At 37.4% G+C, this 13,731-nt stretch overlaps 1 protein-coding gene across 3 annotated transcripts in view; it reads left to right on the top strand.

The window, feature by feature from the left end:
- Positions 1 to 11,630, top strand: part of DDX46 (DEAD-box helicase 46) — a 45,825-nt gene extending 34,195 nt beyond the window's left edge. For 2 of the 3 annotated variants that reach the window (XM_036423812.2, XM_036423810.2), the window contains 5 exons: positions 979 to 1,155; positions 2,592 to 2,810; positions 3,486 to 3,630; positions 10,206 to 10,279; positions 11,574 to 11,630. In XM_036423812.2, the coding sequence (XP_036279705.1) occupies positions 979 to 1,155; positions 2,592 to 2,810; positions 3,486 to 3,630; positions 10,206 to 10,279; positions 11,574 to 11,621 (663 nt within the window). In that variant the 3' untranslated portion in view covers positions 11,622 to 11,630. The remainder of the gene's footprint in view (positions 1 to 978; positions 1,156 to 2,591; positions 2,811 to 3,485; positions 3,631 to 10,205; positions 10,280 to 11,573) is intronic. The other variant, XM_036423811.2, reaches the window with a different exon arrangement.
- Positions 11,631 to 13,731: the final 2,101 nt, after the last annotated feature.

Here is a 13,731-nt window from a genome sequence, read left to right as displayed (position 1 = left end):
TAAAGCAAATTTTAAGAGTCTGGAAGAATTTTGTGAGCGCTCTCTTAGGAACATGGTTGTATCATTCTCCCAGAGAATCACTGACTCTTCCTCCATCCCCCAGTATTATATATTTTTAAAAATATATTTTATTGATTTTTTTTTTTTTTTTTTACAGAGAGGAAGGGAGAGGGACATAGAGTTAGAAACATCGATCAGCTGCCTCTTGCACACCTCCTACTGGGGATGTGCCTGCAACTAAGGTACATGCCCTTGACCGGAATTGAACCTGGGATCCTTCAGTCCGCAGGCTGATGCTCTATCAATTGAGCCAAATGGGTCAGGGCTATTTTATTTTTTTGATTTTTAATATATTTTTATTGATTTCAGAGAGGAAGAGAGAGGGAGAGAGAGATAGAAACATCAATGATGAGAGAGAGTCATTAATCAGCTGCCTCCTGCACATCCCCTACTGGGGACAGAGCCCCCAGCCCAGGAATGTGCCCTTGACTGGAATCATTTTATCCACTGAACCAAACTGGCTAGAGTTCATTTTCTCTTTTTTAAATTGTCCATTGGCCTTAAGTTATTGCCCTTCTTCCAGCCTCTTTCATTGCAGTATATTTGGCCTCTAGGCCTGAGTGCTGAGATATCTTAGATGCATCATGTTGGCTGTTCTGTCTTGACAACACGCATTCCTATTTGCTGACCTGAGAAGTATTTTCTGGGCCACTCAAGAGTCTGCATAAGTGGTTTGTGTAGCATTGTATCTGTTCTCTATTTTTCTTTTTTTCACCAGACAACTGATTTTTTAAAATGAAATGTGTCGCTCTTAACCAATGGCTGGTATATGTTCCTGTTGATCTGTGTGGTTAACATAAATGTAACTGATTCTAGATTTCTGGTCGAAATATTTTCTATTAGTTTCTATAGGTATATCTGCATTGGTATTTTTAATACAAGTTTTGCTGACCTGTTTCTTTTTTTCATTTTGTTTAGATTGATGAGCAGATTGAAAGCATGTTTAATTCAAAGAAGAGAGTGAAGGATATGGCTGCTCCTGGAACATCCAGTGTTCCTGTTCCAACTGCTGGAAATGCTGAGAAGTTAGAAATTGCTAAAAGATTGGCTCTTAGAATCAATGCTCAGAAGAATTTGGGCATTGAGTCTCAGGTATTAAGTAATTTGTTCCAAGTTCTAGTGAAAACTTTCTATAGTTCTTTGATTTAAATGCTTTTTAAGAATTATGATGAGAGAAAATCATTGATTGGCTGCCTCCTGCACACCCCACACTGGGGATTGAGCCTACAACCCAGGCATGTGCCCTGACTAGGAATTGAACTGTGACCTTCTGGTTCATTGGTCAGTGCTCAACCACTGAGCTATGCTGGCCAGGGCTGAGGTCTCAATGCCTATTCTGGAAGCCGGATTGTTAAGATGTTAGCCATGGAGCACGTTATAAAGTACAATACTATACTGATTGCTCTTTCCAGAATCTTAAATAACTTTCTTTTTCTTCGTTGATTTGCTTTTAGGGTCTGTTTTAAAGACTTTTAGAGTTTAGGGTCCTGCAAGGCAGGCCCATGTCCAGTGGCTCTATAGGTTCAGGTCTGTAGCACCTAAGCTGGGATGACCAAGCCATAGGCTGGTGATGGAACCAGGCTCAGAGCCTCTGGTCTCTGAGTCTGTTTGTTTAGCCAGTGAGGTATCATGAAGTATTTACTGCCCCAAGCCTCTGCCACCTCAGAGCTGGATGGCAGTACCTAAATTATCTGGGATTATTACTGCTAATATCTCTTTATTAGAGAAATCAAATAGCTGTAACTTTTAAATGTTGGAAAATCTTGAGGTATGAGCTATTACCCTGTGGAAGAGCTCTGTTCAGATCAAGCATATAGTAAAATCAAGTTCAAATTAAAAAGCTAAAAGTCCTTGCGTAAGTCATTTACTATCATTTATTGAATACTGGGTTGGACCACGGGGAGAAGAGGATCTCAGTGGTGATAGGGCACAAAGATTCTAATTCAGTGGGAATTCCTGGGAGTCTCAAAGCATGTAAATTATTTTAGGAATATACTATGTTTATCACCAAGAGTGACCTAATTATCTATAATCCAGTAGAACTTTTTAATTTTTATTATTTTTATTAATGCAATTTTTTGTATCTTTAAGATTATTTTTTATTGTTTTTAGAGGAAAAGAGAGAACAGAGAAACGTCGATGTTGGAGAGAAACATCGATCATTTGCCTCCCACACGCGCCCCAATTGGGGATTGAACCTGTAACCTGGGTGTATGTCCTGACTGGGAGTGGAACCCACCACCTTTTTGGTATATGGAATGGCTCTCCAACCAACTGAGCCACACGGGTCAGGGCTATGAGCCAGTAGAATCTTTAATACAGAGTTGAATGTTCTTTAATTTTCTCATCAAAGTAAAAAATATATATCAAACGATCAGCTAAAAATATATACGGGTAAATTGCACATATGGTAGGAATCTACATTAGAATGATGCTTTTAGTTAGTGACTTTACAGAGAATAATTGGTGGGGTCCCTGATCTTGTCTCTGCCCTCAATTGAGATTTGACTGTAGTTCTTCTTTAACTGCAGGATGTGATGCAACAGGCCACCAATGCAATTCTCAGAGGTGGTACCATCCTGGCTCCCACTGTGTCTGCAAAAACCATTGCAGAGCAGCTTGCTGAAAAGATCAATGCCAAGCTCAATTATGTGCCCTTGGAGAAACAAGAAGAGGAGAGACAGGATGGTGGACAGAATGAATCTTTTAAGAGATACGAGGAAGAATTAGAGATCAATGACTTCCCACAGGCAAGTAACAGACTTAAACATTTTGTTGCGGAGGAGGAGCTTTTAAAAAAATATTTTTTTTTCCATTGACTTCGGAGAGGAAGGGAGGAGAGAGAGACAGAAACATCAATGATGAGAGAGAATTATTGATCAGCTGCTTCCTGCACACCCCACACTGGGGGGACTGAGCTTGCAACCTGGGCACGTGCCTTCACCAGGAATTGAACTGTGTGTGACCTGGTTCATAGGTCAATGCTCAGCCACTGAGCTACGTGCCAACGGCGTGGTGAAGGCACGTTAGCTTCTTTGGAGTGAAAATCTCTTCTTTAAAACCCATGAACATTGAATTTTTTATTCATTTACTTAAAAATGTTTTTAAAATTACAGTTTCCATTTAATATTATTTTGTATTAGTTTCAGATATAAAGCGTAGTTGTTAGAAAATCATATACTTTACAAAGTGCTGTAAACCTTTTAATAGCTGCTTTTTATCTAGATATGGGAAACAACAATAGTAATTTTATTTTTATGAATATGTTCTAGGCATGTTAGGATTTAAATGAATTTATGATGGTGTTAATTATAATCTTAATATTGACCATAATATGATTTAGACAACTATTCTTTGTCAGTGCACTCAGCTTTTATATCCTGTTATGAAGTGATCCGTCCCCCTCCCCCCTCCTTCTTTTATAGACTGCTAGGTGGAAAGTTACCTCTAAGGAAGCTCTGCAGAGAATCAGTGAGTATTCTGAAGCTGCAATTACAATCAGAGGAACATACTTCCCACCCGGCAAGGAACCCAAGGAAGGAGAGCGGAAAATTTACTTGGCAATTGAAAGTAAGTACTTTTGGTTCTGTTTCAGGGTTGATGTAAAATGTAATAGAGAGAATGTGAATATTTTTATGTTATTTGAGGTCTTTATTTAGAAGGTTAGTACAAATATAAAGGTGAAATGATCTGGGTTTGGGATTCTCTCAATTTGGACAGTTCATTCAAATTTGAAAATGACTCTGAAAGAAAAGGACTTTTCTTTTAAGGATTCATCTGTTTATGTTTCTATTAAGTAAAACATTCTGGCCAAAGTTTAGTTTAGAAAGTAAGTCAATTATATTAAAAGTTTAATGAAATTTTAAGCAAATATTGCCTTTGAAATTATGTCCATAAAAATTCATGCAGACCTTTAAAAAATAATGAAGGCCAACTTATACCCTAACTTGAAGAATATAAGTAATGCATTAACTAAGAATGATCTGGTTTGCATTATTGTTGTTACTCCTTACCCTGGGATATTTTTTCCATTGATTTTTAGAGAGAATGGAAGGGAGAGGGAGAAACAGAAAGACACATCGATTGGTTGACTCCTGCACACATCCCCCTCAGGGCGGGGATTGAGCCTGCAAATGAGGCATGTGCTCCCGACCAGAATTGAACTTGTGACTCTTTAGTCCAAGAGCCAATGTTCAAATCACTGAGCAAAACTGGCTAGGGCTGCTTTGCTTTTTAACTGATTTTCATACATTCATGTGTGAATTCAGAATATAGTTTTCATTTTCATTTTATTTTCCTAACTAGAGGCCTGGTGCACAAAATTTGTATATTTGGAAGGGAGTCCCTAAGCCTGGACTGTGTCCTCTTGCAGTCTGGGAACCCGCGGGGGGACATCTTTATTGCTGCCATGGAGACAGGAGAGGCTCCTTCCACCGCTGCTGTGCTTACCATGAGCCCAGCTTCTGGCTGAGCAGTGCTCCCCCTGTGGGAGTGCACTGATCAGTAGGGGACAAATCCTGCATTGAGTGTCTGCTTCCTAGTTGTCAGTGAGCATCATAGTAAGCAGTTGTTCCACCTTCGGTCTAAAACCAGCTCTCTAACATCCCCTGAGGAGTCATGGATTGCAAGCCAATGCAGTCAAGGCCGAGGGACCCCACAGGTGCATGATCAGGGCTGAGGAGGAACTGAGCAAGGGCTCCAAGGCATTTTGCTCATTCCTGGCTGGATCCCGGAAGCAAGCTACAGGACAGAGCATCTGCCCCCTGGTGGTCAGTGCATGTCATAGCGAGCAGTTGAGCAGCCTTAGCATATCATTAGCATATTACGCTTTGATTGGTTGAATGGACAACCGGACATGTAGCATATTAGGCTTTTATTATATAGGATGTTATTTTCTGCTGTGTGGTAAACACTCTGCCTCCCTTTATTTTTATTTAATTTGAACATTTTTGTCATAGACTTTGAAATTAGGTCCATTTCATTTCTTTCATGAACGAAATGATTGTTGAATACTGTTGTTGGAGCTGTGGGGAAGTTTATTCCATTTGTATAAGCCAAAAGTCTGCATACCTATTGCTTAAGTGGCTGCAAGGGAGCTGCTCCCACACCTTGTATGATCTCAGACACTAGTCTGCTTCTGTGAGCTACACACATCCGTTCTAACAAGAAGGCCTTACCTGACCCCACTTCACACTCTGTGTACAGCTCTTAACCTGCTTTGTTTTTCTTCACAGCATCATCACATGGAAATTATGTGTATTTTTACTTGTGTCTCTTTCCTTAGAATGCAGTGACTTTGAATGTAATGACTGTTATCTTCTGTATTTCTAGTACCTGGCACATGGTGACACTTGATAAGTTTTCTGAATAATGCATCTGAGTAAGCCCTATAGTCACTTGTCTTCAGGACACAAAATATTTGACAGGAATATACCCATTTGATCTCTAAAGCAGCACAATAGAATCCACTGTGATGAGTGCTTGAAATATAGCCATTGTGACAAATTTAAATGTTATTTCATTTTGTAAAAAAATGTATTGATTTTTTTTGAGAGGGAAAGAGAGACATGTTTATTTGAGAGAGAAACATTGATCAGTTGCCTCCTGCCTGCACTCCGACTGGGGATTGAACCTGAAACCTGGGCTTGTGCCCTGGGGGAGGAATTAAACTGGAGACCTTTTGGTACATAGGGCAATGCATAACCAACTTAGCCACACTGGCCAGGGCATAAATGTTACTTAATTTTTTAAAAGAAATATTTTACTGATTTTATACAGAGAGGGAGGGAAAGAGATTGAGAGTTAGAAACATTGATCAGTTGCCTCTTGCACACCTCCCACTGGGGATGTGCCCGCAACCAAGGTACATGCCCCTAACCGAATCGAACCCGGGACCCTTCAGTTCGCAGGCCAACGCTCTATCCACTGAGCCAAACCGGTTTCGGCAAACGTTACTTAATTTTTATTAAATTAAGTTTAAGTAGCCATATGGCTGATGGCCACTGTGCTGGATAGCTCAGCTTTAAAGTTTGTTGTTAGGAAGATCAATGGGAAGTTATTTAGATCCATTGGAAGTATATTGTTAAAAAGGTTTAGTGAAATAAACATTAACTAAAATGACTTGATTATATGTTAGGAATTATTTTTAGGGTTTATTTCTTTCCTGGCCAAAACAAAGAGAATTTCACAGAAAGTAAATTAGTGCTTTGCCCAGTCACTTTGCTTTTAATTGGTGACCTCAAATTGTTTTTATGTGGCTTCTTTCTATAAAGACTACACCAAGAGAAATACATGTGCAGCGTGTATCCCATTTACCTCTAAATAGAAACCGTTTCCTGACCAAAATGCATGATGGTGTCAGAGTAGGTTAAGTAGATTAAGAAAGGCATGCTGGAAAGTTCTGTTACCAACATTCAGCTGTTGTTTTTTAATAAGTCCTTGCCTGGTTGCTGTAAACTTTTGATTAGTTTCCAGAGTTCTGATAAAGTTTATTTTAATAGTTTTTGCAAGTTTATTTGCTGCTTTTGTGAAGGAACAGGCTTTTGGAGTTCTCTGCTCTGCCATTTTCACCAGTGTCACTCTTACCATTTGACTTTTTAAAATTAATTAAGAATTAGGAAAAACTCAAAGGTAAAATCAAATTCAGCTTTTATATTTCCATGTTATTGCCATTCTACCATTACTATATAATAAGATTCATACATGTTTTTAAATGGTGTACAATGGAAGTGGATTGAGAACTAGTTAAATTTCAGTTTTTTATTTGTTTGTTATTGTGACTTTGATAAACTGACTCATATCTATTTCAAGTCAGGTTTTTAAATGGCACCCTTATGTATCCTGAAAGACTTTTGGTCTGCCAGTGACTCAGTGTGTTCCTAAATCATGTGAAAATTTTTTATTGTGTAGTAACAGGAGGAGTGCTGGCACCCAGATCTGCAAGGAGAGAAAATTACACTGATGTTTTCCTGCATTTGGGCCTGGACAGGTTGCCCTTAATTGCTCTGTTCATTAGGCCACCATGCAGGATGGAGACACAATGTCATCCAGTGGAATCTGATGATAAATAAAACCTTTGTTTACATGGAGTCAGCCTGAATATCATGGGTAGTATTTAAGCAAAACCAGTATGTAAATGCTTGCCTTATAAAGAGGCAAATCAGAGACATGACTGCTCTGAAAAAGGATCTTCTATGTAATTTATTATTTTAAAGGTAATTATGCTTGTTTATGATAGTGTAATTGTTTCATAGTTCAATTTACATATAACTTGATCAGAACACACGTCCTATACTACCAAGTGAAGTGAAAAAAGCCCACAGCTTCTGCTGACTTTTCCATCCACCTAGACTGGTTCTGGTCACTTCTCTTCACTGTCAACTTGTGCTCAGAAATAATACGTTATTTTATAGTTGAAGATCCTCCTCCCCCCAAGTAAAAAGATAACCTTGCCCAAAATGAAGCTTGAAAATCTAGAGACATCAGATGCTGAATAAAAGCTGGAAATTGGTTAAAAAAAAAAAAAAGATACAAATCTTTGAAATTTTTCATAGACGATTCGATTTGAAAGGGTCTTTCAAACCAAATCAGCTGAACACTAATAGGGTGAAAACAGGTGTTGGAAGGAGCCAGTGTCATCTGTTTCTGGTTCTGTAATTGGAGGGACCCCACTGCCTGGCTCCTTGGAGGCTCTTGGGCTCAGCAGCTCCAGGCCTCCCACCAGGCAGCGGGAAGGAGAACAGGAAGGACTTACATGCCTAGCCACCCTGTATAATTTATAGCCTGTTTTGTGACCCTCTTTTTACTGGTGGAGAATCCCTTAAAAGCAGCCAGAGTTGTTTTAGGACCAATGAAAGGAAATGCCTCTTTTTCATGGCAGCTTATAAACATATGTAACCTATTACCTAAAGAAGCTATGTTAAGTCAAAAATTTAAATGGTTCAAATGGTCAGACTTTTACTAACATAGAAAAGTTACTCTTCCATTTGGATCTAGGTGAGAGTCATTTTCCTTTTTAAAATAGCACAGAATGTCAACAAACTTCACCCATCTCATGCCAAGTAACATATTTTGCTCCTAAATTTCAGTTTGGTTGTGATTTTCAGTTTGCCTTTGATTCTACCCTTGTTCATTCTCATCTCTCTCTCTCTTCCCTTCCAGCACCACAGCTTTACAATCTGTGGTTGGAAGCTGGTGGAGCTATAAGATTTAGATGCATTGGCTAGCCCTACTCATGGCCCTTTCCTTCCTGTTGTTAAACCGTTTCTTCTCCCTCAGCCTCCTCCCTTCCTTCTCTTCTTCCTCCTTTTCCTCTCCATTCTTCCCTCCACTCTTCCTTTCTTCTCTTTGGTGTCAAAAAGGTTATTCACATATAATAAGTGGGGGAGGGGCATTTCCCCCATATCTTGTGAATTATTTTCCTCATTTGGTTTTCTTGTATACAGTGATTAAAATGTAGTTCTCTACATTGCACCCTGACATGTCACTGCTAGTCCTTAATCTCTAGTTACTTTTTTGGTCCAGCTCTTTTCCTCTTAGTGTGTACCATGCTATCTATCTAGGCACACCTCCTCCCGGTTCTTGCCGCCTGACTCCACATCTCTCCACAGGTGCCCTGATGGCTCTCTAATCCCTGTCTCTCCTGAACCACTGGTTCGTATTTCCATTGGCATTGCTGTTACAGTGATCTCAATTGAATTTCACCACCATCACTGCTGATAACACCTGCTCTTCTTCTTGGATTCAGTATCTTCTTTATTCTTATTTTACTTGCTGCTCAACTGTTTTTAGCATCTTATTTTGTACCTCTTTTCTACTGTTCACTTCTGGTCAGAAAAAGCACATTTTGTCCATTCTACCTAAAAAATGTGCTATCATGGTGGTGTGAACACAGGTCTGTGAGAGTACTGAGGAGAAAAACAGCTGCCCGGAAGTTGGGAAAAGCTGCTTGGAGATATATTTATTTATTTAATTAATTAATTTAATTTTTAGAGAGACAGACGTTGATATGAGAAACTTCGATCGGTTGCCTCCTGCACAAACCTCAATGGGTATGTGCCCTGACTAGAAATCTAACCCAACACCTTTTTGTATACGGGACGATTCTCCAACCAACTGAGCCACATGGGCCAGGGTGTAAAGTGGTATTTAAAAGTTATTCTGGTAGACTACTTCCTAGCTACTCATCCTGTTGTAATATCTTTACAAGTTTGCTTTTCTAGTAGCCTACAAGATTATACAGAGCATGGAGTTCTTCATATAATGAATCTCTCACAGTATACATGATGGGTACATAATGTTTCTTGAATTAATAACTGTGAATGGATGTCTCCAGCCTGCCTCAGCCCCTTGGCTACCTCGTTCTGTTCTTTCCACTCTTTTCTTTCCAGCCACGATATACTTCTTTTACTCTTCAGTATGTAGTTCTCCCTTCCCTTTCCTCCCTCCCTCCCTTCCTTTAAAAATGTTTTTATTGATTTTAGAGAGAGAGAAAAAAAGAGAAAGAAACATTGATCGATTGTTTCCCATATGCCCCCTGACTGGGGATCAAATCCGAAACCTGGGCATGTGCCCTGACCAGGAATTGAACCAGTGACGTTTCAGTGCATGGGACAACCCTCAACCAACTGAGCCATACCAGCCAGGGCAGCATGCCTTTCTTAATCTATACCATTGCACATGTGGTTCCCTTTGCAAAATACTCTCCATGTCCTCTCTTCTACTTTTTCTTCAATCTTTCATTCACCTTTAAGACCTTTCTGAAACATCTGTTGACTTTAAGGAAATAATAAATATCCACTAAATATTTGTTAAATTGATGAACCAAGAAAGTTCTATTTCCCTTTAACTTCTTCTTACTCTCTTTTGGATAAATAGCTAATCATCTTTTCTTCATTTTTTAATCAACATACCAAGAGTTCTTAACTGTACACGCATTGTAACCTCATTGCTTACATTTGAAACTCTGAGAGTATTGAAAACAAAAGCAGCCATTATATACTGTGGGTGATGTCTCACCAGCATTGAAAGGCATCTGGCAGGTAGCACAGTGTTTCTAAAAGTCACCTACAGTATTCCTGGTGGATCTCCACAACATGGATAGATTTTCTGTGTAATTCTGATCATCGTTTTCCACTGCTCACCAGGTGCCAATGAACTGGCCGTGCAGAAAGCAAAGGCAGAAATCACCAGGCTCATAAAAGAAGAACTGATCCGGCTGGTAAGTTAAAACCTCAAGGACTTAATTTACTTTTTAATTAATGTTTTATTAAATTATAATATAAATACAGAAAAGTGCACAAATCACAAACCTATAGCTCGATGAATTTTTACAAAGTAATAAGCACACTGATGTGAACACTATCCAGATCAAGAAATAAAGTACATTTATCAGCATCCCAGATCCCTCCCATTCATCTCCCCCAAATGTAGCAATATTCTGACTTTTAACATCTTAGATTAGTTTCGCCTATTTTTTAATTCTGTGTAAAGTAGAACAAAAAACTCTGTACTCTTGTATCTAATTTCAAGATACAAGAACAAAAAACTCTGTACTCTTGTATCTAATTTCACTCCTCCACATTACTTTGAGGAAATCATTCCTTTTTGCATGAAGAAATAGTAATTCATTCTTTTTATGGCAATATAGTATTTGATTGTGTCAATATACCACAGTTAATTTATATTGGACTTTGAGAATATTTTCCTTTTTGGTGTTTATGAATAATGCTTCTATAAACATTTTATTTCATTTCTCTGTGATACAATTAGTGTGCTTTTCTCGGGTATAAACCTTGAAGTTAGAATTGTTAATTAAGATTGCTAATTAAAGGGTAAATGTGTAGTTGAACTTTAAGTTGCTATTACTGAATAACTTTCTAAAGTTGTTATACCAGTTTACATACCTCCTAGCACTGGATGAAAATTCGAGTTTTTCTGAATTTTTGCCACTACCAGTGTTGTCAGTGTTTTTAAGCTTAGGTAAAGTCTTAATTTGATTTTGGAAACGTGCCTTTTATAGACCACCTTTCCAAAGGAGGCAGGTACGTCCCTGTGTTTTTAGTATAGTTGAAGCTTGTAAACTTGCCTTACAATTTGTATGTTGGGATGAGAGCCCTTTGAAAGGAAATTTTATCCTTTCTCTAAGAATGTGTTTTTGAGGGCTTTTCTAAAATTCTACTTGCAGAACATTCTTTTGGGGGGAGGATAAAAAGTGTAAAGAATAAAAGGTACACAAAACAAGAAGGAAGAAGAAAAACAACTTTTAAATCAAGTGCTAAAGATTGTTTCACCAAGGAGTGATAGAAAAAGGACTTTGATGTCACTACCATTAAGTTGGTTCAAAACAGCTGTCAAGAAGTAGTCGAGAGAACAGAGAAATGATTATTTATTGAACAGTTCTTTCTTCCTCCATATAATATTAACATTTTTACTTTAAATATGATAGTTTTATATGTTTGTAAAGGAAATTTCCTTGCTTTTTCTTACCACGTATCTCTTATTTTCTATTATAGCAAAATTCGTACCAACCAACAAATAAAGGAAGATACAAAGTCTTATAAAACATCTGGGAAAACTTGTTACCGTGCTGGTTGTGATACATGTGGCAATTGTGTGCAGTTTACAATGTATTGTAAATTAGATTTTTTAAATTCTGCCTTGCTGATTTTTTAAATATAAGAAACCAGTATTTGCTAAAGAAATCTTCTTGCAGTAAGTACCCCTAGAATTATCAAACTGTATTTGAAGCAGGTATGTGCTTGTTTTCAGAGTATGATGTCCTTTAAGCTTAAATATCAACATTTTAAATATCTGGATAGAATTCCAGAAGTTAAAAAAAAAGTGGAAATATTTGGACTTCTGTTGAAGGTAATAAAGTACACAAGTTGCTAAGGGGCTATTTACCTTATCCTCTTGCAATGAAATTGTGATAATCTCTTTAGAAAAGGTAAAATTCTGTCTAATTTTGTGTCTCCCTTGACTCAGTGGAACAATATGAACTGGATTTAAGAATGTTATAATAGAATTTTTACAAAATGGGTTCAGTTTTTGTTTCAGTTTTTATTATTATAAATGGACAATAGTTGGACTGCTTTTTGTTTTTTAATTAAAGATTTGTAGTCTGAGTCTTTTGCATTTCTTTACACTGCAAAGAATTTTAGTATTTACCACTTAGGTTCACCTCACAACCTCTAGCTCTATACCTAGTTACTAACACTTTTCTAATCTTCATTTAAAAAAGTGATTTGTAGCCTGTAAATATTAATATGATTCCTTTCCCCTACCCCCCGAAATTATTTGTGTATGCATCTGTACATATAAATACCCTACTAATTTTAATCTGGTTTACTTCAGGATTATTGTGTTTGTTGTGACTTTTCTTTAAAATTTTCAAACATAATGATAACCATGTTTTTAAACTTAGCCATAAGCGTCTCAGTGAAACTTCGTTCACAAGGAATCATAAATTACCTTTTCGAGCCCTCAGATATATTTCTTGAGTACTCTAATTTAAATTGTTATAATTGGATTCCATAATATTCTTTTCCATGCTCCTGATATATTAGAACTTCATATTATTGTCACTTCTTGAAAAAAGAAAAATTTCAGGAATTAAAGAGACATATTTCTTAAATTAAGAAAGTTCTTTTGAATATTCTTGACTTAGAGTTTTTATAAAAGAAAAAAATGAAAGCATACTCTTGATGTTAAAACAAATCATTTAAATAGTGCATTAAGTGGTTAAGGTGACAAGGCGTCTCGATCACTGTTTCTGCAATATTATCGTTAATGAATAATGACAATATAATTGGAAAATATTCTAAGATGCCTCACATATCCACTTTTTTAGAGGAAGAAAACAGACAAAACATATGTAAAAGCAGAACAAATAAACCATTTACTCTAAAGCTCCGACCTTGTGGGCTCCTTTCCCCCCACAATTTACGTATTTGCTTATGTGTATTACCCAGTGATTGTTCTCTCCGATAGGGTATGTGGCAATCTCACAATGGTGACAACTGGTGCTCCTTCAACGTGCTGGATCATTTTGAGATTCAGCATTTTACACCATTTTAGCATTACTGCCTTTACGTTTGTATATCTAGTTGTAAGAAACCACTGATAGTGTTTTGTTCAAAAATGAAACACATTTCTGTTACTACATTTTTTAGTGTCACATTGACTCTTTGATTTTTCAAAATTTGAATGATGTATAGACTAATTTGTTTCTTAATGCAATATAAGTATTTGCTCCTGTTTTCTAAATTCCTTACAAAATAAAAAGTTGATTCAGTTTGCATTTTTCTAAAATTATCTTTGCTGAAATGTTTTCTGCTGTTTATCTGAATTTGTTTACGTTGGTGGTCATGTGAGCTCTTTGTTTATTTTAAAATTCTGGCAATTTGCTACTCAAAATATACAGTTCTACTAAAAATATGTTCCTGAAGAAGCGTCTTAGTCTTTGATGGAATTCCTATTTGCCATAAGACAGTAGGCTCTAGGTTCGTGTGCCGGTTGGTATTTTACCACAGTGACACTCTTAAAATGGACATGGACATGTAGAATTTCAGGCGTCCTCAAACTTTTTAAAGTGGGGGCCAGATCACGGTCCCTCAGAGAGCTGGAGGGCCGGACTATATGAACTACTAATTCCTACTGTAACACCTCGGC

This window comes from Pipistrellus kuhlii, unplaced genomic scaffold, assembly GCF_014108245.1.
Source record: "Pipistrellus kuhlii isolate mPipKuh1 unplaced genomic scaffold, mPipKuh1.p scaffold_m20_p_8, whole genome shotgun sequence".
Lineage (NCBI taxonomy): Eukaryota > Metazoa > Chordata > Mammalia > Chiroptera > Vespertilionidae > Pipistrellus > Pipistrellus kuhlii.
Note: the sequence above shows the minus strand (reverse complement) of the source record. Positions and strands in the feature narration are given on the sequence as shown.